We start from the raw sequence: 26,819 nt of genomic DNA, 5'->3' as shown, positions 1-26,819 counted from the left end.
CGATACTGCATTATATATGTGGGGGAGCATGTGAGCGTGTTTTATTTGACAAAATTGCTTTTTTTTTGCATGTCGATCGCTTTCACGCAGAGAGATCGCTTACGATCTTGTGTTGCCATCGTCTTTATGGCGTGACTTCTTAAGAAATCCTTCCTTACACGATAAAAACATAATTGACAGCAATAAAGAAACATTGTTCAAGCCAATACTGTGGTAAAGTTGCCTGTTGATACTCTGTATTCATTTGCAATGCAGCAGCCACGTAGGTAGCTACTGCAAGAATGAGATAGAAATAGTACACTAATGCCTGCACGAAGTAAAACAAGCTTCAAGCTATTACCATCTTACCGTAAAAACCAGAATATAGGTCGAACTTTTTTTCAAGAAACCATGGAGAAAAGTCGACCCTCGTCTTATATACCGAACAGTGGCGGAAAAACTACGGAAGTCTTGTAACAATGGGCAGATGAAGTAAACAGCTGCCTTCGCCATCGCATTCAGGCTGCTTTTTCACATTTTGTTTCAAAATGAGCGGAAGCCGACGGCAATTTACCGTCGCCTTCAAGAAAAAATCACAGCATATCCACGGGGTAAATGATGATGAGTGGGCGAAGCTCCGGAGGGAATCATCGGATCTCCCGCTTAAGGGGACGCTAGCACAAACGCGTTAGAGACGTGCAGTACTCTCTAGTAAGGGGGAGCGGCCACAGCGTCTTACGCACCATTTACACATGCCGGAACGTGCACCGCGTTTGCCGACGCCATCACATGACTGCTGAGAGAGTATACCCCCCCGTATTCATAAACGCTCCTCGACTTGAACTTGACTTGCCACCGCCTTGGGCAGCGCGTTCGAAACGCGTTGAAAGTAAGGCGGAGAGGCCACAGCGTCTTACACCAGCTTCTTACACGGGCCGTAACGCACTAGCACAAACGCGTTAGAAACGCGCTAGAAACGCGGCCTTTCGTTAATGTTGGGTATTTATTGCCATCGTGGTGCTTGTCTCTATGTGTGCTTCGTGGCGTAGTGGGCTAACGCCGCGCGCTCGGAAGCGAGGGGTCCCTGGTTCGATTCCGCGCTACGGACACAACTTCAGAATTTTTTTTCTCATTTTTCTCAGACTGGTTACACACTACTACTACGACGAAGGACGAACGGGTGCCGCTTTAAGGAGCTTCGCCCCTAAAAGGCGATTGAGTACGTGCAAGCCGCCGTGGGCTTCGTATGGTGCGACCATCGACCCGCGTGTTTGTCAGCACCTTATCACGCGTCAGGGAGCAGCATTTAAATAAATACTGTCACCATTGTGCAACCGGCTGAGTCGCATTTATTTATAGGTAAGGGTGTCTTTCGGTACTTTTGCCATTGAAAAAGTTTTTTTTTTATTTTTAGAATTGGTTAGTTGGGGGGTCGACCTATATTCCGGTTCGACCTATAGTCCGGTTTTTACGGTATATTACCTCGAGGTGTTCTCAGAATTCAGTCGCGTAGGCATCTTTTGTTTCACACGCCTTTTCACAAAGCACTGAAAGCACGACTAAATGGCGCCTACCAAACTCCTGATTTAAACGACTGTGATAAAAGAGGACGTGAAGCTGCACACGGTGAAAGCACAGCTTAAACTGGCTCGACTATAGACTGCTTATTTGTGCTTGTAATTACAGCGGCGTATGCCTGCATATTCGGAATAGTGTATTGCACTCATACTTGGTTCTCTTCATTTATTTAAAGAATATTCAACCGAAACTTGAGAGTCAGCAGTGGTGTAGGGAGCAGCGTATTTTATTTACTAGAAGCGGCAATCCTGGCTGTGGTGTGAAACTCCATTTACGGCTGTGACACACGGAACTTGCCACAGTTCGGGCCGGCAAACGCCACCTCATCTACGACGACTCAAGTATGCAAATAACCACAACGCGTCAGGTGAAAGGCGTGCACTGCAGGCAGCCTTCTCTCTCACGCTTACCTGCAGACACGCTGCGCCATCTAGCGGTGCCACCAGGAAATTCGATCATACCCAGTGGCACATTCCAATTGACCCAAGTTGGCGCCAATGAGCTTCCCTGAAAACTGGCACTTACTCAGTGGCACGAAAACCCCTCCGTCATGTTCTCCGCTGATCGAGAGGCTTTACACATGCCCAGCGGCAGATACCCACGGAAACTGTAGACTGCACAATGTCGGGGATCGGCACACCATTGTGGACGGCGTGAAACTGAGCAACGAGCTAAGTTCACGCTTTAAAACATTGTTAAAATGTGAAAAACCATGAAATCTACAACACTGCTGCCCAAGCTGCTGCGCAAGCGGAAAATATAAGGAAACCTTTGCCCTTCGTTCTGACCAGTACCAATAAGTGCTAACTCCTTTTCGCGTAAAAACGTAAGTTTTGCTGTTGAAATAAAAAAAAAGTGGCAGTTTCGCCTGAAAGGCAAAGCATCGATTGCGATAGCCAACTAGTGACGTAGTAAGGATAGCAGTTTTATCGTCCGTATAAACTTGTAAACATACATATACTAATTAAATTAACATGCAAGGTGTCACGAGCGCACAAGCAAATATGAACGCAGCCACCTTTATCGATGACTGCGGAAACTCGTCGTCCAAATGCTGGAGTGAGTAAGCGCGGCAACAGCAGCGAGCGAATTGACCTTCGTGCCGCCGCTCGCATCAACGCGAAGCCGCGACAACACGGAGTCACGGACTATGGACCCGCGGCAGATGGCTTTTAAGATACAGGCGCCCGGGCGCTGGGCGTAGAACGTGCCCCCCTCACCCTCACCCTACCTACCCTTTCCGCAGAGCCTTGAGGCCTGGCGGGCGCGCGCGGCCGCTCGGGCCATCGGGAGTAGAACGCTTCCCCCCTTCTTCCTACCCTCCCTCCAGAGCGTTACTCGCGACTGGAAGACGGTGCACTTCCTTCCTGCTTCCCTCCTTGCGTGTGCGAGATTAAGCCGCGATCGCCGGCTCCCTCTCGCACGTTTTCATTCGCACATGCAGCAACGGCGCGCGGCGAAGATTTTATCGCCCGTAGACTTTATACGGAACCTCACGGCGACGACGACGGTGGTGACATTGAGAGCAGAAATGCGCCTGGAGTCGAGTGGCGATATAATTGCTGTCGCACTAAAAATACTGGCACATTCAAGAAAGATTTCATAAAATGTACATAGCAATGCGCAATGATACTTTGTCAAATAGTTAAAAACCTTAGACGTCACCGGCTAGAAAATTTTCGTAAATTGTGCATAAAGATGGGCAGTATAAATCTCTGTCAGAAGAAATAAAAGCATTTCGTAGACATCGTATTCGTCAATATTTGATGAAATAAAAAGAAAATGCCCAAGCATGAGCGCAGCGCACACTTCAGTGACGTCCCGGCTGCTTCCTGATGGGCGTCAGATGCGGACTGTCGTTGCCCGGAGGTACGTTCGGCCTGCACAAAATCAAAGGGACAGTTTGCTGGCACTAACAACAAAAGACAGCGATAGTCACACAGCCAAACCCGGATAGCCTAATGAAAAGCATCGCAGGTGACATGTAGAGGAAACGGGTTTTGACTCCAACGTGCGGCAAGTAGTCTGCTGATGCGCTTTTATTGCCTTTTATTTCATAATTACTTCATGCGAATGAGAAGCCACGCTAAATTTCGTCTAGGCTTTCTGCGACTTCATCTGTTGGATTCGTTGGTTGCAACTAGCGAAAACATTAACCATCTCGCTTCCCCTATGAGTACCTATCATTTCTCTCTCTTTTTTTTGCGTAGCACATCACTTTGCCGCAATTCAATATCAGTACAAATTGAACTGCATGCATTTTTGTATACAACTGAGTTTAACTGTGAGAACACTGCTAAGAAATGACGTTAGCGTACAAGGATGCACAGTGCTGCCTAACTTTGCGAAACCACTATGCCATGCTTGTGCTGTGCAGGCATGTACAACGACTGAAGCCTAGTGTCTGGGGGAATATTGCAGTGATGGAAGAAGTTCAAGCGAATCCACGCATACTGTTCTTCTGGGATCAAATGGCCTGGTGACCTTGTAAAACTGATCATTAAAATATATTGCAAAAAATATGCAAAGATTCTCAGTGATTAAAGATGTCCTGATGGAAGAGTTGGTTAAGTTTTTTTACGAAGTGTCCAGTTTACATGTAGGATATACCAGATATGGTCTCAAATTTAACAAAAAAGGCAATAAATGTAGCGGAGCAAAATTTATGCGTATCAAGCATTCGTGCTAAAATTAGTTTTCGATTGCCAGCAAGTATTTAACGCTGGGAGTGCTTCAAGCGAGCAAGACGCATAAAAATAAAGATGGACAACTACAGCGTCCTTTGGATACCACGGCCAAATACGGAATGCAACTACGGAATGCCGGACAACTACAGCATTCCTGACCATGGGTGTGGCCTGAGTGCTGCTGCTTACTTACCGAATAGTTCATACTTAAAGAGTACCGACACACAAATTTTTATTCTTAACTTTTCTGTTGTAATAAACATTTTGACCCAGTAACCATGACACAAAGCCTCCCTTACTTCAGCGCGAGTTGGTTAATTGTTTGGTGCCTTTCGTCTAGCGACCAGTCCAAGTTTCCATTTGATAGAGCGCAATAAGAGGGGCGTAACGTTTTTGGCTACACAGCTGGTCACGTGGACACACAAAATGGACACACATGCACAAGAATCGTGCTTGTTTGTTGTTGTTTTTTTGCTCCATCTACGCGCACACGTGCCGCGTGATGTCCTCGTCTTTATTTTACCATCAAGCTGTGAATATATTCTGCTGACGGGAGTCACCGCCATGCTAGGCACTTTCACGTGCACGCATCTTCAAACCAATTACCGCCTTCCTCACGTGGAAACCCCGCACAAACAGCGGAATTGATTTCAGCAGCTGCCGTTAGGCGCGCCATAAGTTTATGCTAGCGCCGCTTTGGCGCCATCTGGCTTCCTGTGCACGGAGGCAAATTTACATTTTTAAGCTTTTTTTGCGAGCGCCCCTGCGTCTCTCTTGCTTGTCGTGGCTGCTGCTGCTCGTGTAGGCAGAATGGTAGGCAAAATTGCGACAAAAATGCTGGACGCGACGTTGTTGTTTATGCCTCAAATATTTAGAACCCAGCCAAGCTGATGCTGGTGTCGCGAGGTGCTTCAAAACACCAGAAAGACAACTGGTATAAATATAAAAATTGGTAGCGCGGGTACGGCGGGGTATAAGATGTGGTTTTGAATACCTTTAAAACCATTTTTGGCCACGTCAGTGAAATATACACACTTCTAATTTGATGCTGCTTCGTCTACTTAAAGCTGTGGACGCTTTACTGTCAATTTGAATTTAATTATGTTTGGAGCCACACTCACGGATGATATTTTGTAGGCGGACTGATGTCCACAGAAATTGATCTCGCAAGTTGTTTCGCCTTTGAAATTTTGAATTACGTGCCCAATGCTGGGATCGAACGTCGGCCTCCAAGGCGCAGAAGCACGGTGCTTTAACCATTAGGGCACAATCACGCGTGTACTTCTATTGTGCCAATTAACGTCACCTAGCTCTTTGAGATGATCGCCGTGTTTTCAAGATGATAACTCCCACACGATGCTACATAACCAGCACCCGCGATTGGCCAAAAAGCGGGTGGTACATTTAATATAAGTAAAAAAGAAATTAAGAAACACAATGCAAGCTAAAAGTTGACACATTGCGACTTGCCACTTTCCTTTAAGGTAAAGACGCAAGGATGAAATGGACTAATTTACAGCATTTTATTAACCGCTTCAAGAGAGCTCCGCTTCGCAATAGACTTTAAAAATGTGCATTGGATCTGCATCATTTCATTTTACTTCTAAAGCGACCAATCTCTCTTGCATACAATGTGCAATGAAACATGTGAAAGCTGCTCAATTTACAAACCACGGAATCTGCTCTTTTGATTATGCAGCATTGCAAGGAAATTTGTTCCGACTAATGAGCAAATACGTGTGTTATCGGTCAAGAACCCACACGATATTGTTAAAGTAGTGCTGTCATCAACTAAAGCTAAATGTTTTCTCGAGCTAATTCGAGGCTTCCTTTTTGAGAGAGCTTCGTAGAACGCAGGTTAAAGAAATACCGTACTGCAGCACGAACTGTGGAAACGAACTGGCTCAACAGCGGCAGTATATTGGAATGTCCGCCAGATAATAATAAACACGCAAACAGACCTAAGGCGGTCCCACATCAGTATTGTCCGGATTTTCCAATCTGAACACGTGCATGCATACTTCACCTTCCCGGTTTCAATTTAACTTTTTATGTGTTGTACACGATGCGACAATGTTTTCCCGCTTTACTATGCATTTATTCTTGATCTGAGATACTTCATATGGAATAACTATGCTCCATCTATTACTACAACGTACGAACGCAATGTTATTTCAAATCCGAAAATGTTTACACACGTGTGTGCTCACATACGAAGTTCCGGTCCGAGGGCCAATGGTGAAGTGTGGTCGCCGGTCGCAGAAATGCGTCACCCTGCTCGTTCGATCACAGATCAGTTCACAGGTGGGACACATTGATTTTAATAACACAAAGATATTTTGCAGCACATCGAAGTACGAGACTTAATGCTACATCAAAATACATGACGCACACCTATAGGTTCAATTCATATCTGACACAATACATGCTAGCACCGAAAGAAGTCCTACTTTGCAATCGCTGCGTGCTTTTTATGAAATGGACTATAGAGGCTTCTTACGAGTCCCAATTTTTTGTTGCAGTTAGCCTGTCAGATACTTGCGGTGCATTTAGAAGATCGTGATTTTCGCTAGCGCTGATGACGAACTTTCTTCGCATGCTCCCGAAGGCAATGAAGCTTGCTTCCAACGATGTATAGCCATCTAGGCAACGGGAGGCTTTACCACAATGCGTCGACGTGATTTGGTGCACAAACAATAAAAACTGATTCACCATCAGCTTTAGGCAAGTATTCCAAACGTACCGTGCTGGAGTTGACGAGCGAGCCGGCACCTCGGGCACTGGCGGCAGGCGGCGCGCTTCACTGAAGGCCGGCACTTGAGGAATGCTAGCCGATACTGCGAAACGAGCGAGGTCGATTAGGCTGCTTTTACGCAATATGAAGGCGGCTACTATGTGATTACGAACAAATGTTTCATATTCTCCGCAACAATGGTGGCTGCACATACCGAAGCGATACAAAACAAAAACACTAAATCAGTTTTGATTGATAAAGTGCCCCTTTTCAAGTGTAATTTCGCAGTGAGAGGTTCGTTACAAGAACAGAAAATGAAAACCATATTCTTGTTGTCTAAAGTTTGTGTCGAAACCCTAAGCACAGTACACTACTGTGAAGTCAGATTTCAAGGTATCTGTGTTTTGGCTTTACCATAATGGCTATAAGTTATAAGTTCCTATAATTTGCCAAGTTCAGTCTTTGGCTCCTTATAAATGTAATGTAGTCCATCTTTAACAATAAAAAATTCAGAACGGGTTTCGCGGCAAAACCGGTTATTCGGTTATTCTATTCACAGGTTATTTTAATTTCAAAAGCGGATAACCGAAGTAATCGGTTAGGCTGAGTCGTTATTCGGTTAATAACATCCAGATATCCCAACACCCGGACATTTGTTTTTCTTTACTGGTATTGATTCTACAACGAAGCTGTTAATGCGACGAGAAGCACTAAAAAAATTCCATGCGCCTGTTATCACGGTTTTCTGAAGTAAACTAGAACACGGATGAAGTTTACATTTTAAGGAAATGGTAATGTTAGGGGCAATGTGTAGGCAAATGTTGAAACATGTGTATTATAATTAGCTAAATGAAAATTGATAAACCCTTTCTTAAAGCCTGTTTAGAGGCATTATATTAGACGCTTACAAAGTTTATGTGCTTGTATGCATGGTAGCACCAAAGCAGCGATGGTTTGATATTCATAGGAAACAGGGGCCACTTTATGAGTGACTTGTACTGAAATATTTAAGTGTGTAGATTAATTACGTGTTTTCAAAATATTTACTGAATACTCCTCTTTTCCATCTTTTGATGTGTTATACAAGGAGTGTAGTCGGTTATGCTTATCTCCTCGGGGAACTAGATGAGGCACGTTGTTTATATTTCGGTAATGTACGAAGCATGTTGTGAATGACGAATTATAAATTTTAAATATGTGTAGGTTAATTAAAGCCTTTTATAATGGCACTTATTCAAGTATTCCTGAGGGTCATACTACTGCTATCCGCAATGCTTCCAAGAGTCCTGAAAAAACGCAGTGAATACACTCCGTGTGTTCTTGAGCCGAAAGACTTCACCTGTTCTGCAGATAGTCTTCATATTTGCATCAAAAATGCCTTGGCTAACCAGGGCACCAATGGCCTCTGTCAGAAGAGTGGAAGTTTGGTTGCTCACTTTAGGCACTCATCCATTGAGTTGGGTAGGAGGCAGGAGCTGCTGGGCTTACTCATGAAGCCTCACGCAAGGCTGCCCCATAAGAATGAGGACCGCTACTTACCAGAACGTTCTTGCTGATCGAACAATCGTTACAGAACTAGCATCTCAGAAAATTCGAGATCACTCAGCAGGAATGGAATGCCATCAGCAAACTTTGCAAACTATGTTTCTCACGATGTCTTGCCGTTTACCAGCGTTTTCCTCAGATTTATTGGGCTGCGGAATGCAGAAAGCTGTTCAACGGGCCTAGATGGTTTACATGTTTCCATAATCGAGCGTTTGTGTAAACTGCATGATGCAAATAACGCAAATTGTTTTTAACAGCGAAGCTATTTAAGCCAGCCGTAATTTGTGGCGCGTAGCCGTGGTAACCATGGCAACCCGGAGGATAAGGAGCAGACCGCGTGAAAGAGGAGACCGCGTGCATGCGCACGCGGTCTCGCCAGTTCCCTGCCTTCCCAACCTCTGCCTCTCTTCTCTCTCCGCGGTGCGCTGAGCCAGGAGAAAAAAATTGTGGCAGTTTCACCCGAAAGGCGAAGCATCAATTGCGATAGCAAATTAGTAGAGAGCTATACGGAGTAAGGATAGTAGTTTTACCAGCTGTATAAACTTGGACATGCAGCAGCACCAGCAAGAAGTGTTGTCGACGCCATCGGCGTTTTGCCCGCGTTCGCACCGAATGCGCGCGGCGTTGGTGATTAGGAGGACTCTTAAGCTTCGCTTTTAAGAGTGGAACGCGATAGCATTCAAAGATCCCTGACTGCTACGCATGGTTCCCAACGACTGCAGCTTATGCAACCGTAATGGTTACTGGCAAACTCTGGCGGCGAACGCTATGAACGTAGGCGCGCTTTCTGGTGGAAATCCCCCCAACCAACATATGCGCAGTGGGAGGCAATCCTCCGTCGCTCCGAGCCTCAGGTCTGGCTGGCCCTGATACGACGAGCAAGAGCGGTGGCGGCAGCCATTCGGGCCCTGGACTAAGGGCCCCAACCACATTAATATTTTGATGTTATAATAAAGTTTATTTCTTCTTCTTCTGGTGGAAACGCGACCTCTTGCATGGGTTGATCCCGGAGATAGTGCACAAACGCGCCAAAGCAATTTCATCATTTTCAGATTTCCGTATTTTTTTCGCACTTTTAATATTTCAGTCTGAGATTTCACATAAAAGGCATGCGTCATGGGTGTTTTGTTTCATGACATTTGCTTGTGGATTGTCATTCTCTAAATTCCGAGGAATAGCTTAGCCAAGAATGCAAGACAAGGTATGAGCAACATTAACGATAGAATGGTGTGGCATACCTAAACGTGGTTGGGATGATTTTCTCGGTCGCGCGCGCCAATGCCGAAGCCGGATTTTCTGCGACACGGGACCCTAAACGATATCGCGTTAAAAGGCGAAAGCTTGCACTAGGGCCGCTATTTTGTAGCGATGCCTTTAAAGTAATAATGCCTTTTCGCGCTTATTGCGCTTTGTCAGTGGTCAGAGCGACGGTCCGCTCGCGTTATCAACGGGATCAGCCGGCCGTGAGCAGTGAATGATAAGACTAGTAGAGAATAATAAGTCATCACTACAAAATCACGGCCTAGGTCGCGCAAAGCTCAAGACGCAGCGAAGCTGGCTGATCGATATCGAGCGGCTAGCGTCCAACGCGTTCGGCGTCGGCAAGCAGCAGAGTTCTTGGCACTGTGCCAACCTTGGTTAGCCTGCCTGCGTTTGTGGCATGCCAGGAACGCTGTCGCTCGTAGTCGCCGACGCGTTCTGCGCTAGGAGGAGGAGGAAAAAACTTTATTAAATAGGTAAAAGGTTTAACGGCAGGTCTGGGTGGGGCCCTCAGTCCAGGGCTCCACTGGCTGTTGCGGCTCGCTGAGCTTGGTCCAGGAGGGCCAGTTGGCTCTCCCGGTCCTCGCTTGCGAACAGTGCCTCCCACTGCCGTACGAAGTCTGTCAGCCTTAGAAGGGGTGAGTTGACATCTCCCGGCCTAGCCATACAGTTCCACGTTATGTGATCCAGCGTGGGTTTTGCTCCACACCACGGGCAGGTAGTCTGTGTAATGCGCCGGGTGCATCTTGCATAGGAGATTTAGGTGCGGGTATGTGTTCGTTTGGATGCGACGCCAGTCCCGCGCTTGTATTCTGGTTAGCTTGGAGTGTGGAGGGCCGAATGTCCGTCTCTCCCTTCTCTGATTTTCCAATATGTCGCGCACTACGGACGGAGGTTCCTCTAGGTTTCTGGCCGCCGCTCGGTTGTTACTTCCTCGAGCTATGCGGTCTGCCCTTTCGTTCCCATCCAGTCCGTTGTGCGCTGGGCACCACATTATGCCGTGATCCAGGTCGAGGCGTGAGCCCAGTATTCTTGTAGCGCTGCGCGGTAGAATTCCTCGCATGAAGAGTCGGCACGCTGCCTGCGAGTCTGTAAGCACGTAAGCCGGTTGACCCTTAAAGTCGGCGTCCCGTATGGCCAGCGCTATGGCTGCAGCCTCAGCTGTGCATACCGAGGTAGTCTTCACTGTGGCAGTTATCGTAGTGACTTGGTTGGTTGCGATGATTGTGTAGAAGTCCTTGCGAGTAGCTTGCACTCGCGTCCGTGTAGTAGGCGGCCGGATCATTGTCGAATCGCTTCTGCAGAGCTCTCGTTCTGGCTTGTCTGCGGCCTGCGTGGTATTTAGCGTTCATGTTTCGCGGAATGGGCGAGACGTGGAGGTGGTCCCTCAAGTTTCGAGACAACAAGTCTGCTGTCGTCGCCGCTGAACATGGGTCTAGGTTCGTATCCCAGCCGTCGGAGGATAGACCGGCCCTGCGGCGTAGAGCTCAGCCTTTCTCTTTGTGATATCAGAACTGCGGCGGCATGTTCTTCATATTTGTTGTATATACCCAAGCGCTCCAGGCGATCCGTGCTGACTGTGTTCGGGAGACCCAGAGCAGATTTGTATGCCGTTCTGATAAGGGTGTCCACTTGCCTCATTTCAGTTTTGTTGAGGTTTTGAAAAGGGAGGCCGTAGGTGATTCGGTTAATCACAAACGATTGCACCAGCCTGATAGTTTCGTCCTCCGCGAGACCGTTGCGGCTGCGTCCCACTCGACAGATCATGCGTGCCACGTTCTGAACGGTTGGTTTTAAACTCCGAATTGTGGCATCGACGTTGCCGTTATCTTGTATAAGTAAGCCCAGCACTCTCATGTGGGTGACTTCGCGAATGGCGCCGCCATCGAGATTTAAGTCAATCCTTGGGATGGCAACTTTCTTACGACGCTTGCTGCGTACTTTCATGAACTCAGATTTTTCAGGTGCGCACGTCATACCCGCGTCTTTGGTGAAGTTTACCACTTTGTCTATGGCCTCCTGTAGTAGGTCTTGTTTCTCTCCATAGGAACCCCGGTGTGCCCATAGCGTAATGTCATCGGCATAGATTGTACATCCGAGGTTTCGTGCTTGTTCAAGTTCTAGTGCCAGGCGCCTCATCCCAACGTTGAAAAGAAGCGGTGACAAGATTGAGCCCTGCGGAGTCCCTCTATTGGGCATTGCAAAGATGTCAGAGCGAGTGCTGCCCAAACCAATCGTTGCCTTCCTCTCGCGAAGGAAGGTAAGGACATACCGAAACACCCTCCTTCCGCAACCTATGTTTTCGAGGCCTTCGAGGATCGTTTCATGAGATATTGTGTCAAACGCTTTCTGGACATCAAGTGCCACAACTATCCTGGCTTCCTTGTTTTGTAGCGGGTCCAAAACTTCATCACGAAGCATGAGGAAGGCGTCCTGTGCCGAAACATGTGGCCTGAAGCCAAGCATAGAGTCAGGAAAAAGTCCATGCCGCTCGATGTAGTTGCTCAGTCTGGTTTGGATCACCTTCTCAAAAAGCTTCCCTACGCACGACGTGAGCGATATTGGCCTGAGGTTATGTAGATCTCTAGGTTTACCCGGTTTTGGTATGAGTATGATTGTAGCCTCTTTCCAGTCTTCCGGTACCGCCCCGCCGTCGGACCATACGTTATTGTTGAAGTAGGTCGTGAGCTGCTTCAGTGACTCTCGGCTCAGGTTGCGCAGCATCGCATTCGTAACCTGGTCTGGACCCGGTGCAGTGTTTTTCCGGAAAGATTGTGCGGCTGCATAGAGCTCTGCCATTGTTATGGGCTCGTCCAGCTCGGCGTTGTCAGGTCCCTTATAGTTGTATTGCATTGATTTTGTGTCATGCACTCCTATGTATATGCTTTTAATGTCCTCAATGAGGGCATCGGTCGTGCCATCGTATTCATGTTCGATTAACTTCAATGTTCGGCTTGTGGTGGTCCTTGTTCCTGCGGGATCTATCATACTCCGGAGAATAGCCCATGTTCGCTTTGTGCTAAGCGTTCCTTTAAGTGCATCACAAAGCTGAAGCCAATTGGTGTCTTGCAGCTGCTGTGCGTACTCATTGGATTCCTGCGCAAGCTGGGCTATCCTGATCCTGAGCTTTCTGTTATGTCTCTGTCTTTTCCACCGTCTGGTCAGGCTTCTCCGTGCTTCCCATAGGTGTAGTAAGTGCCCGTCGACTGCCGGTGTTTCGACCGTTGTCGCAATTTCCCGTGTAGTACTTCTGTGTATGGCCTTGATGAATTCCGTCCATTCTCTAGTACTATCGCATGGTGTGGTTTGCCTCTGTTTCTCTCTGTAAGCTACCCAATCGGTTATGGTGGCTTTCCCTAATCTATGCCGAACACGCGTTGTATTAATTGAAACACTGATTATACAGTGGTCACTGCCGAGGTCTTCCCCTAGGTTGGTCCAGGTGACGCCTCTGCCATTGTTTCCGAAAGTTAGGTCCGGTGACGTGTCCTTTGCTACACTGTTTCCCGTTCTGGTTGGTTCGCCAGGCCTCGTGAGCAAGACCAGCTCATGCTCCTCCGCAAGGTCGACTAGCCTTTAGCCCTTGGGTGTGTCTCGATCGTAGCCCCAATCAGAGTGCGGAGCGTTAAAATCACCTAGGATGATCGCCCGGTCGTTTCGTTTCACTTTGCGCAAAGTGGCCATAACTAGCACGTCGAATTTTGCCTTCCTGTCCCTAGGTGGGCTGTAGACGTTGGCAATAACTGTTTTCGGTTTGCCGCGCTTACATGGCCAGACCGTGAGGACTTGGTGTTGGATACTGCAGTTAGGCACGTAGTCCACGCTCACCGCTATGTCCGCCCGCGCCAGCATTGCTATCTGAGGATTGTCAGGGTGCATGTGCATCTTGTATCCAATGAGGTTCGGTATCCCCTTTCCGGGTTCTTGTAGGCATATGATATCCGGGGGAACAGGCGTCGCATCTATGAAACGCGAAAGTGCTGCGTGTTTCGTTCTTAGAGTCCTGCAATTCCACTGCCAGACCTCGAGGTTTTCGGCTACTCTCGTGTGGTGATTAGCCATCGACAGTGCTTTCGCTGTCGGTCAGCGCTATCTGTTTGGGCCTGCGTGTCGGATTTCCTGGGCTGGCATTCCTGCGTTTGTTCGGTCCCTCTTTCGCGGTGTGGGAAGAGCAGTCTTCTACCTGTCGTTTGAGCTTGTACAGCTCCGCAAAAAGAAGTTGTATTTGTTGCGCTATATTGTCCAGCTTATCGCCTTTTCCTGTCGCCTGTGGCATCGCGTTCGTGGTTTCTGGCGTGGGTTTGTTTGTATGGGAGCCATTCCTTTGTCTGAGATCAGCTAGCTCCCTTCGAATTTCTCCAAGACTAGCTTTTAACATTCTGTTCTCCTCTAAGATTTTTTGATATGCTGGACTCTGAGTTATTGGATCGGCAGTGGGAGACACTACTCGCGCCCAGCTTACCTGTTGTATGTCTGTGGCCGCTGTGTGATATTTAGCCTGTGGAGCCCTCTTCTGTTTGGGTGCTGGAGTCTTGATATTGCGCGCCCAGGATGTTGACCTAGATCTGTGATGGTCAACATCCTGGGCCGTCTGGTACTCGACGTCGATCGCGATCTTGATCTTGATTCTCGTGCTTGCCAAGGGTCAGAGCGGGTCCTTTCTTGCCGTTGAGGGAGCTCTGGGAAATCGCTGAGTTCCAATTCTTCGTCTTCATTTGCAAACCACCGTGAACGGTGTTGTTGAGCAGATCCGTGCTTTCCGCTCGTCGGTCTGCCTTTTGGTCGCGTTCGCTTCAGGCGTTTCTGGCAGCTGCGGTCGCCCGTGAGGTGCTGCTCCCCGCAGACGGCACATCGTGGTGAGCAGTCGTGTGTGTCTTCAGGCTCGCGAACCCCACAGATTTTGCACACTTTCGTGTCCGGTTGTGGGCAAACGTCCGTGCGATGGCCGACACTGTGGCAAGTCTTGCAAACTTGCACCGAGTTGCGGTATGGATGGCATGTCATCTCCCCACCGCAATAGTAGACGAACCGCGGTAGGACCGTTCCGAGGAAAGTGATAGCTGCGCTCTTGGAGTCTCCTAGCATTCTTGCCTGGATTATTTCTATCTCTTGTGTTTGGACTCGGAGGTTTGCCTTGATTGTCTCTCCGGACGTATGCGGGGGCAGTCCATGAATGACTCCTTTGACGGCGCCTTCTCCGGTGGCAGCGTAGGCATTGAACGCGTGCTTCTTGCCATTGACTGTGACGGCTCTGATTTTGCGCAGGAGATCAGCAGTCTCTTGCTCAGGTGTCGAAACTATTGCGATGTTTGAGCCTTGTTTTATGCGCAGTATAAATTGCTCACCCCTTACTTTGTTGTGGCAGGCTGCGATCACTGCTTCTGCTAGCATTGGGCTGGTCAGAGTCTTCAACGGAAGTCCTTGGTGTGGACGGAGAATAATCTTGAAGTCGTCCCGCCGCAGTGGTGGGAGCTTGTTCCGTCGCGCCCTGCGTCTGCGGTTGGGGGGTGATTTGTTCTGCTCCTTCTGCGAAGGTTCGTTCCGTTTCACCTGTAGGCGTTCTTTCGCTTGTTGTCGTTTTTGACGAAGCGTCAGCACCGTCTGCCATCCCTCTTCGTCGGGTTCTCTCGTAGTTGGCCGCAGATCCTCAGCGTCCGGGAGAAGCGTTGGAGAAGTAGGTTTCCGAGAAGTCACAAACTCAGAGAAATCCATGTCGTCTTCTTCTGTGGGAAGTTTACGTTGAGCCGACGCACCGTTTGAGTCGTCTGCCGCAACAGAGGCGCGGTCTTGAGACGCCATATGCGTCGGTGTCGTGTGACGGACGCTGCACCGACGCGGCGCGGCGGTCGGGCTACCTCCGACGCTGCGTGGCTGGTATCTTCTCAAGGTGCTGGAGCCGCCGAAAACGTACCTAGGCCCAGAAAGATGGTGTCCCTGGGTTCCCTAGAAGTTCACGGTGACGATGAAACACAATTTCAGTCGGTTACTGGAACTATAACAAACGAAAACATGGATATTGCGGAGCTCGATGTGGGTGCTGCTACACTCGTCGACGCCGCCTGGTGGTCTCCGTTCAGCAATAGTCACGCGAAATGTCACCAACGCGTTCGGCGTCGGCAAACGACAGCGTTCTTGGCACTGTACTAAACTTGGTAAGCCTGTCTGCGTTTGTGGCATGCCAGGAGCGCTGTCGCTCGTAGGCGCCCATGTGTCCAGCGCTAGTCACGAAAAATGTCGCGAAAGGGAAGGTACATTCGAAAATGATCACTCGGGAATACCTTCCTACATGCGTAGTTAAGTTAAACCAAGTTAAGACCTAGCAGCAACCAAGTTCATACCTAGCAGTAGCAGCCAGTAAGCTTCGCTGTGCCTAAGCTTTGCGCGACCGAGTGCGAATTTTTTTTTTTTTTTTTTTACTCTTCAGAGCAAAATCGGACGTGTGAAAATTCTTCAGATTTTACTCAAGCCAGGTATTTAGGAGCATTGCTCTAGCTTTTTAATGCATGAAGTGAGCATATCACACAGCGTTCATAATTTTTATTGCAACCTTATTATGCGAGAGCTTCTCAAAAGCTCCGCTCGCTTCTTCGTGCTGTTGCACTTTGTTGAGTCAAATTCAGGAACGAAATCTTCATTTATATAGGAAGACAAAAACAATCAGCTCGCTTATCTCGCAAAACAAATATGGTAAAGTGCAAACTATTTACTTGATGAGCTTACTCAAAATCCCTTTTATAAATAAGCCTCAAATTCTTAAATCTATGTAAACTTCTTGTCTCAGAATAATGAACTGACGACTAAATACTTATGGTTAGCCCTTCATTATGCACTTTTTGATGCTTCATGCATATAGACATCAATTTTTGCAGTATCAAGACCATCACCACCTTTAAAGAACAATCGGACAACCAAAGGAAATATGCAGCCCAAGGTCGTTCTGCCTTCGGGTGTGCTAGCACTCAAAGCCCTGGGTGACACATATGGTCCTAAAATGTAGTCATTAAACTCCCCTGAGGGATTTTGCGTGCGTTACTGAATAGTGACCCATGAAATCGTACCACTGCTGCCGCAATAATTATCAAAGAGATCTGCACGGTGTCGCTAGAGCCGTTCATTGATGAAATTAAAGATAACTTAGAGACTAAATGGTTCACTGGAACCATTCGAGAAATCTTTCAAGCTTTGTTATTTTCGATGTGTTGTTCAGACTATGCCCTACGAGCCTCTTGGGAAAGTTGGCGCATTTTTAACCAAAATAATTAAAGGACGCCAATAGACTCCTTTGCCGAAAAAAGAAATATAGTACTCCTTTCTCAGAACGAACGGCCGCATGCGACATTAAACAAAGCATAAAGAAAGAATTCATGGCTACGCTACTAGCCTTCTAATAAACAGCGTATCTTAATATGAATTATTGCGCTTAGCCAACGATAGTGGGCCACAGGTGATATAAAACCGAATGTTTGAATAAAGTCTTAGTAATATCAAACATTCGTATTCAAATACCCGAATATCCGTCTAAGTGGTTATTTAAACCGGATATCCATATTATTCATCATTGTAAATGCGGATAGCCGGATTTAAAGAACATATTTCCTTCCCTCCGGTTAAACCGGATGGCCGGTTTGAAGGATATTTACAGGCACTAGTCAGATCTAAGGCAAACTAAGTGGTGCAACACGTAGCAGAAGAGCCATCCAGTTGAACAGTACCACGAAGCTACACAGGAAACGTAGATGGCTTGCCCAGAAAGAAAGCTTCATGGTTTAAGAAAAATCTGTTGCCGTCCATCGAGCGAACACCGGACCAACGGCTTAAAGGGCGCTGTCACAGGTTTGGCAATCACAATGCCTCAAAGGATGGCGAGGAATTAAAGTGGGAACTTATGACAGAAATCGAAACTAAAGCTACTCCTATTACGCTATATAATATATAGAATAGGTGCCCAAATGGCATTTCCCTGAAATTTTCCCCATATGTTGTGTCATATGCGACTAGGCTTCTATTCTGCACCTCTGTTGCTTACCACCTATTTTGAATTTGCGAATGTAAGGTATTTCAAGCTGCCTTTCAGTGTGATACTAATATGTACAGATTTCATGATAGAAGAGTTCGACACGTTACCAAGAACTGAACAAGAATTTTCGCTATTTTCTCCTTAACATTCAAGTATGCGACGCCAAAATCCAACTTCACACCATAATAGGTCTGTTTAAAGAAAAAAGGTAAGCCTGTGGTCACGCCTTTTTCAAGTTGCTTCGATCTTTTCTGTGAGAACCACATTGAACGAATACTCGTTATTATGCGTTAATCGTGTTCTTGTGCACTCGTCTGTGTCGATATATGTCCCTAAATGTCTTAATGAGCGCATTTACTTCGACACCACTTCCAAACTACCTGTTCCAGTTTTCTATGATTAGTAAGTAATCCTGTGGCCGCGAATACCTCGACTGACAGGTGGCCTCAGTCGTGAGCGGGGCAACTGCGACGGCTGCACAGCTGGACTCGCAGGCAGTCCTGTCTTGGCCTCAGGCTGGGCAGGCACCGGCTGGCTCCCTGCAGCCCTTGGAACAGCAGCCACAGACCGCCTGGCACCTGCGTTCATGTCTCGAGCGATCAACAGGTGGCGCATCCGCATCTCACCACCCCAGAGAGGGCTTCGCTCAAGATGGATGGTAACAGATGCATTCGACCAACCTGTGAACTTGGAAATTTGTAAAATCGTATGGAAATGATACTGAGAAGATGCGGTGGAATATCACGTATAATTTTATAGCTTGCTCTTTGGACATTTCTTTTCAGCAATACACACGTACTTCATAAATGATTTACACACATAGAACACATTTACACATAGAACACAAGCACAAAGAAAAGAGCCAGTATGAAATCGGCGAAGAGCGTTCTGCAGATTTTGGCAGCAGCTCACCACCCGCACAGAGGTAAGCGAGGCCCGCATGGTCCATCAAGCTATTGCAGCTTAACCACTGAGAGCACTTTTGGATTGCATATGCGTTTCTTTTCAATAAGAAATCTAAGCTTTCTTTGCCGCTAGCTTCCTTCGACTTTTGCGCTCCTGCTGCTGTTTCCTTGCACGCTGCATCGGTGGGTGGTTCGGAGCATGTATTTACATTACAGTATAGCGTGCCAGAGAGGGAAGTCAACGCGAGAACTTCCTTTGGACCTTTCCATCGCGTGGCATGTACACAATGCCCTCTGGAGTTCTCTGGGTGACGCCAAATTAGCCCCTTGACAGCTGTAATCATCCATGACCCCCCTCAAAAGCACTGCAGAAACTACAGCGCTGACCATTCGACTAACGTGCAAGTACAGAGAGGACGTAGATACAAGCGGGAGACGATATAGGCGACGTTAACGACGCTTCAGTACAACGTAGCCACAATGCCCTCTGACGCGCCCATGTGGCGCGTCAGAGGGCATTAGCTTGCTTTCATTAGCTTGCTAATGCCCATTAGCTTGTTTTATTACCCGTTAGCTTATTACCCATTAGCTTATTACCCATTAGCTTTATTACCAATAGCTTTATTACCAATAGCTTTATTACCAATAGCTTTATTACCAATAGCTTTATTACCAATAGCTTTATTACCCAGTAGCTTGCTTTCAGTATTGTATAAATATTTACCAAGATAATTTCCAATAGAATCAGGGCAACACTTGACTTCAGTCAACCAAGAGAACAGGCTGGCTTCAGGAAGGGATATTCTACTATGGATCATATCCATGTCATCAATCAGGTAATCGAAACATCTGCGGAGTAGAATCAACTTATATATATATATATATATATATATATATATATATATATATATGGTTTTCATAGATTATGAAAAGGCATTTGATTCAGTAGAGATACCAGCAGTCATAGAGGCATTGCGCAATCAAGGAGTACAGGAGGCATACGTGAATATCTTGACAAACATCTATAAGGATTCCACAGCCACCTTTGTTCTTCACAAGAAAAGTAGAAAGTCACCTATCAAGGAAGGGGTCAGGCAAGGAGAAAATCTCTCCAATGCTATTCACTGCATGCTTAGAAGTATTCAAGCTCTTAGACCGATAAGGCTTAGGAGTGAGGATCAACGGCGAATATCTCAGCAACCTTCGGTTTGCAGTAGACATTATCTTATTCAGCAACAATGGGGACGAATTACAACAAATGATTGAGGACCTTAACCGAGAAGGTGTAAGCGTGGGTTTGAAGATTAATATGCAGAAGACAAAGTTAATGTTGAATAGTCTGGCAAGGAAACAAGAATTCAGGATCGCCAGTCAGCCGCTAGAGTCTACAAAGGAGTACGTTTATCTAGGTCAATTATTCACAGGGGACCCTGATCATGAGAAAGAAAATTACAGAAGAATAGAATTGGGTTGTAGTGCATACGGCAGGAATTACCAAATCCTGACTGGGAGCTTACCACTGTCGTTGAAAATAAAAGTGTACAATCATTGCATTCAACCGGTGCTAAAATATGGGGCAGAAACTTGGAGGTTAACAAAGAAGCTCGAGAACAAGTTAAGGACCACACAAAGTGCGATGGAACGAAAAATGTTAGGCGTAACGTTAAGAGACAGGAAGAGAGCGGCGTGGATCAGAGAGCGAACGGGGATAGCCGATATTCTAGTTGACATTAAGAGGGAAAAATGGATCTGGGCAGGCCATATGCGTAGGATAGATAACCGGTGGACCATTACAGTTACAGAACGGACACCAAGAGAAATGAGGCGTAGTCGAGGACGGCAGTAAATTAGGTGAGGTGATGATCAGCTAGCGCATGCAAGACGGGTAATTGGAGATTGCAGGGAGAGGCCTTCTGCAGTGAACGTAAATATAAGCTGATGATGATGATTGCTTTAATTTCGGTTTGCTTGCAGCAAAAAGCAACAAAAGCAAGACTGCGGGTGACCAGTAAACAACGCTTTTGGGGATTGTGCGAGGGGGCCAGAGTTATCTCCCTCCCGTGTTCAAGAATGTTCCTCCACTGGACGCTCCACCTCGACACAAAAAAGTAGATAGCAGTGCCACCTCTCCACTCACTGGTCACTGCCACTTCATGCTCATCCACGACAATGCTTGAGAAGTGCAGCATCCCCATCAGTCGGGAAGCGGTGCTGTGCTCCACTCAGGGGAACGGAGGAAGAGTTCCGAGTCAAGGATCGCTTGAGAGTACGTGGGTGTCTGCTATCAAGTTTTCGCTCGATTCAAGATGCGCCTGCTGTATCTCAAATATCATGCATGCCCTTTTATAAACAAAGGATCTTGCTCCGTCAGATTGCGCATATGAGATATGTGCAGTCATGCATTACTTTTGAATTTACGTGAAGACATCACAAACAGAAGACACACTTCACTCCTAGGACTAGATTCGACGGCCACCAAGTGCGCTTGCTGCTATCGATGAGATTTGAGCATTGCTTGCCTACAATAAGGACTTGGATTCTTAACTCATTTGGTTTTCAATGTCACGTGACCATATCATGTCGAGAAGGAAATCTCACCAGTAGAGGAGAGGTCGTGGCGCCTTTGGAGCAGCGGATAGCCTGGCCGCTGAGCCTCGTGCCGGTCCACTGGTCGCCCCACCAACTGCAGAGTGCAATATAACATGAACATGTGCTAGAGTGTTGCTCTTCTCAGCTAAAACACCCAATTTTGATCTCACACAAATTACAATTACACCTGCCATCCTGCGGATTCTTGAATATCTACCACTAAATAATTTAATTCGCAACAAAACGCTTCAGTGAGTGTAGATCTAGTGTATATTCCATGTTTTAACAGAGTAGCAACAGAGTAGGTGATTTTTTTATTTTTGTTAAGGCGGCTTTACGTCACTATTTTCATGTATTTTAAATTGCGTTCAATGTTCATTTGACATAATCTGTCACGCTTACTGTTCATTACGCTTTCTATCCCTCAGAAATGTTTTGTTGATTTCTTTACTTCCTTCCAATGTGCGTGGCTTAATTTAATGTTCATACAAGCCTTTCACTTCAACTACATGGGTATTGCACTCTGAACCAGAAAGCACTAAAGAAATTATTCAGATCCTATAGCCTTTCGGAATCGATGTTATGCGAAGTCTTTGCAGGCAGCTAGCTATCCAGCACTGCTTGGGCTTCTGCAAAGGGTTGCCCAATGGACAAATGTTTTGGGTATGTCACGCATTTGGTGTGTGCGTTTGCAACGCACACGTGTACGTCAAGACAGCAGCAGGAAGGTAACAGCAGCTACGTTTTTAATGCGTGAGCATTCTAGAGCTACTACTCTCAGAAATCAGTCCATCCGTCAGTCCGCCCGGCCGTCTGTCTAATGCGTGACACGATCTAGGCATACGTGGGGTCCTAAGGGGGCATATACGCCTAATATATTAGGTATATATCGGTATTAAGTATAATAGATATTAAGTATATCGGTACTCAGCCTAAATAAGAATGCTTAAGGCTAATGAAGGGTAGGGAAGTCCTAATAGAGAATAATCCCGGCAACAATCCTGAAGCTAACGACGATTAATTGAGTGCTACTAATAGTGAGGCAAATAACATTAATTTAGGGGAAATAATTAGCACATTGAATAATTAATAAGGTTAAAATATTAGGAACAATCATGATTAATTGAGTGTTCTTCAGGTTTATTAGGCCTAATTTCGATTGATTGGCATTAAAGTGATTAATAATCACGATTAATTCAAGGTAGTTAGGGTGACTTGAGCCTAATTAAAATTAATCACGATCACATCAAGTTCGCGCATTGAGAATTATTCCGACCAATTACGTTCACTAATTAGGTAATAGCAATAGTTACAGCACACTGAGTCATCCTAGACACAGTAAGCCGTGGTGTGTGTAACTTGTCAGATACTGGGGGAGCATTCTTTCTAGTCACTTAAAACAAACAAAAAAATAAACAAAACAATAAATTGATCTAAAGTCGCCAGCATATACGACCAGGCGCGTTCGCATACACACAGACGTATGTGTGCAAGGTAAGCGACTGAAACCAATGCTCACACACTATCTGACAAGTCCTGCTAAGGAGTTTTAGTAATTTTTTGGTGCTTTAGCGAGGAAATGTTAGAACCTGTATCGTTGCAACTCTTGTCAAAGGAGAACAGTTTCCATGAAGGCTTTGTTTAAATATTTGGTGATGGAATGAAAGCCTTCGCTAGGACCACATTTAGAACCGACTTGTAGCCTTGTAGCCATCAGGAAAATTCCGATTTTGCGAACATTTAATGTCAAACGTACGTCCCTGATGCGTGTGATGGTCGCGGAATGCGCCTTCCATTGGAGCGTTCCTTCACCGACCGAAATGCCACCGATCTCGAGGGTTCATGCGCTTCATGTCACGCAACATAGATAAACAATCAATGATTTGATAAGGATGATAAGGAGTTATGACGAGTTATATGGGTCTCATCACGGTTGATAATGGTTCGGCGCGGATGGATTAGGTGGTTAAGAGCGATAAGTGCGTAAAATGGTCATATAATTTCTGATAAGGTAATAAGAACTGATAAAGGTTGATAAGAGTCGGATCAAGTCCGACAAGATTGATAAGGACCAATAAGAGTTCATAAGGGTCAGATCATGTCAAATAAGGTTGACGAGGACAGATAAGGGTTGATAAAGATCGGATCCATTGCGATAAGGTCTATACCAATCGATACGGGTCGATAAGGCTTGGATGGAGACCGATAAGGTTGATAAGTGATAAGGGTTGATAACGGTCGCATCTAGTTCGATAAGCTTGTTATAGACCGATAAATATTGACAAGGGTTTATACTGGCCGGATCAAGTTTAGTAACATTGATAATGAGACCGGGTTGCATGGAGATGAGCAAGTGGCGCAATGCTTACGCATACTTGGACAACTCCCAGAGGAGTTTCTGCGTGAATTTTTTTTTTGGGGGGGGGATGTACTCGAAGCACAAAGCGATAGTAACATTGATTGGCTTTTGGTGAGCGGCGAGTGCGGCAATCAGATCACTTGCTCAGCAAGGGCAGTCACTAATGTTAGTACAGTGCGAAGACGACGACGCAACGCTTAATGTTTTTGTACACCGTCAAAAATGCAGACTACCATGTAGAACTGTTTTACAACGACGGAAAAAATCACGCGCCATTCCACTGCAGTGAAGGTGGATTACCAGCGAAGCAGTTTAGCACACGACATATCAAATCAGTTTATTATTATTACATCGTAGGCTAACGTCAGCATATAAAATATGCAGGACGAGGGTCCCAAAGTACAAGACTGCAACGGGACAAGAGCAAGTGGTCTGATTGACCCTCGGTGAAGATTACAAATAAATAATACAAACATTATCAGCCCCCACTGCGAACCAATGAAACAAATATATCAAGTAAAAAACAACAGTAAGCATAAAGTAATAGAAAACATAAAAATGCAAGAAAGCAAGAAACGAAGAAATTGAGAAATACTGTATATAAAAACACAAATCTAGTACAACTAAACAAGCACGAACATCAAAACTTCAAATATTTTAATGAATTCATGAACGAAAGAAACTTTGGCTTTAACAGACATGAGTAAATGATTCCACAATGTGATCGTACAGAAGGATGAAGATGATTCCCCTAAATTGGTACAAACCTTAGGTAACAAAAATTATTAGCAGCAAACCTAGTACAGTTGGAATGTACTAAAAGCTCAGAATCAATGAAATTGATAGCAAGTTGATTTGTTAATTGTTTATATAACAAAATTAGACTAAACCGGAACAAGTTATTAATAGTTAAGATGTTGCAGCAAAGAGCAGTGGCGCTGCCGTTGCAAGGAGAGTGAAAAATAATCCGAACAGCTCGATTTTGTAAATGCTGGAGGGATGAAAGATCATAGAAATAAGTATTTCCCATGATACGATGCAATAAGTGATATCAGAATGAATAAAAGCAAAGACCAAGCAGGGTCTGATGAGAGAGATATGAGCGTGATTTAAGCAATGCACAAATGCCGAATGCTGCCATCTTTCTAATGTAATCAATATGGTGAACGAACATAAGATTAGTATCGTGGCAAATGCCAAGGAATGATACACTATCGCTGACACTTATGAAAAGCGAGTAAATTCTGATGCCTCGTAATGAGGTTAACCTTACGCAGAGGTGGTTTAAAAATAAGAAATTTAGATTTATATGAATTAATAAGTAAATTATTTTCGTGGCACCACTTGGACATGCTACACAGAACATCATTGAATTTGATAGGGACAGCATTAATGCATCTTTCATCAACCGAAATAGTCGTATCGTCGGCATATAAAATGCAGTGAGCCATGTGTATGTTGTCAGGAAGATCCTTGATTTAAAGTAAAAAAGTAATGAACCAAGTAATGAGCCTTGAGGCACCCCTTGGTTAATTGTTTTAGTAGTGGAGAAAGAGCCCGATATGTATACCGTGTTCTTTCTGTTCAGTAGGTAACTTAAGAACTTGAGGGCAGGACCTGAAATCAACGGTGTGCGCTTCGAGTTTGTTAGACAAGACGAGATGAATAATGGTGTCAAATGCTTCTATGAAGTCCAGAAAAACCGAGCCAACTACGCATCCTGAATGAATAGCGTACGTGCTTGATAAATAGCCAGTTAGGGGAAGCAGGGCGAGGTTTGTGAAACTTCCCTCTCGAAAACCAAATTGAGATGGTTTCAGTAGATAAAATTTTTGCAGGTATTTTCTTGGGCGAATTATAATTTTTCGATATCCTTAATAAGGGACGAAAGAATACAGATGGACGGTAGTTGGATACTGACAATCTTTCACCCTTTTTATATACCGGAATAACTTTAGCTACTTTCAGAGAGTTAGGAAAAATGCAATCCTTGAACGCAACATTTATAATTACAGAAAGTGGTTCACAAATAACAACAAGATTTAAGTGCCATGTTAAAATTTTATTGATACCGGGGCTGGTCTCTAAAATTTATGATTGCAGTAGACACATCAGCAGGTTTCACGGGGAAAGAAGGAGTTGTTAGAACGGTTTAGGTGATGCTGGAGCATCGTTGAGCATCGGTGACATAGAATGGTGGAGAATCGGTGAGAAAGGTGACCTAGAATTTAGATCAAAGGTATAAGCAAACATTTCGCTTGAGCGGTGAGAGCGGTCACCCTGAAGAAAGACACACCCACACAACTTTTATTTTGATCGGCGGTCTTGATCGGCAGCATACATTGGTGGATGGATGGAAGGATGGAAGGATGGATGGATGAGGCTGAACCCTTTAAACCGGGCGGTAGCATACGCCACCTAGCCATGACTATTAACATATTTTGCACTTTGTGGTGGGTGAAAAATACCTCCTGCAGTTCAAATATTTGATTGACAGTTTTCTGGTCAGCTTCCTCCATTTTGTATCAACATTCCTCATGTACAAATAACTGAAAACTCTCCTTGCCCACCGCTTTTCTGCCATTTCTCTCAATCGCTCCTCAAATTCTATCTTGCTGCTGGCTTCCCTGCCCTCGAATGACGTCCATCCCATGTCACCCTGTACCCCCTGATTTGGTGTATTTCCGTGTGCTCCCAGAGCCAGTCTACCTACCCCTCGCTGCTTAACTTCCAACCTTGCACAGGACCTCAGGATCTCATGCACAGGACCGCATTAACGAAAGTCAAACTAGGGACCATCACCCCTTTCGAAATCCCTCTCAACACTTCGTACCTATTGTAATTCCCACAGTGCCCACGGGTCCCGAGCAGCAGCGGCGCGGCGCGGCAGTTCACAGAAAAAGGCCCTCGCCGGAGCCGGCGCTTTGGACACTCTCCCATATTCTAGGTCACTCTACTTCTAACCTTCTAGATGGATGGGTGGATGGATGGATGGATGAGGCTGAACCCTTTAAATCGGGTGGTGGCATACGCCACCTAGCCGTGACTATGAACATATTTTGTACTTTGTGGTGGGTGAAATTTCACCCCTCCCTTGATTTTATCCACCAATCAGATAACCTCTGTTTGGTTATTTCTACCCGCTTAAAGTCTTTTTTCTTCCCTG

The 26,819-nt window shown here is 45.8% G+C and overlaps 2 protein-coding genes across 2 annotated transcripts in view; both read right to left on the bottom strand.

Annotated features, from left to right (window-relative positions):
• LOC119453861 (MIF4G domain-containing protein B-like) overlaps positions 1-26,819 on the bottom strand; it is a 177,345-nt gene that overhangs the window by 40,327 nt on the left and 110,199 nt on the right. The window lies entirely within an intron of this gene.
• Positions 21,300-26,819, bottom strand: part of LOC125945811 (nascent polypeptide-associated complex subunit alpha, muscle-specific form-like) — a 69,924-nt gene continuing 64,404 nt past the window's right edge. The window contains exon 7 of the mRNA XM_049668103.1: positions 21,300-21,388. Within this exon, the coding sequence (XP_049524060.1) occupies positions 21,300-21,388 (89 nt within the window). The remainder of the gene's footprint in view (positions 21,389-26,819) is intronic.

The sequence above is a fragment of the Dermacentor silvarum genome, chromosome 5, assembly GCF_013339745.2.
Source record: "Dermacentor silvarum isolate Dsil-2018 chromosome 5, BIME_Dsil_1.4, whole genome shotgun sequence".
NCBI classification, from domain to species: Eukaryota; Metazoa; Arthropoda; class Arachnida; order Ixodida; family Ixodidae; genus Dermacentor; species Dermacentor silvarum.
Note: the sequence above shows the minus strand (reverse complement) of the source record. Positions and strands in the feature narration are given on the sequence as shown.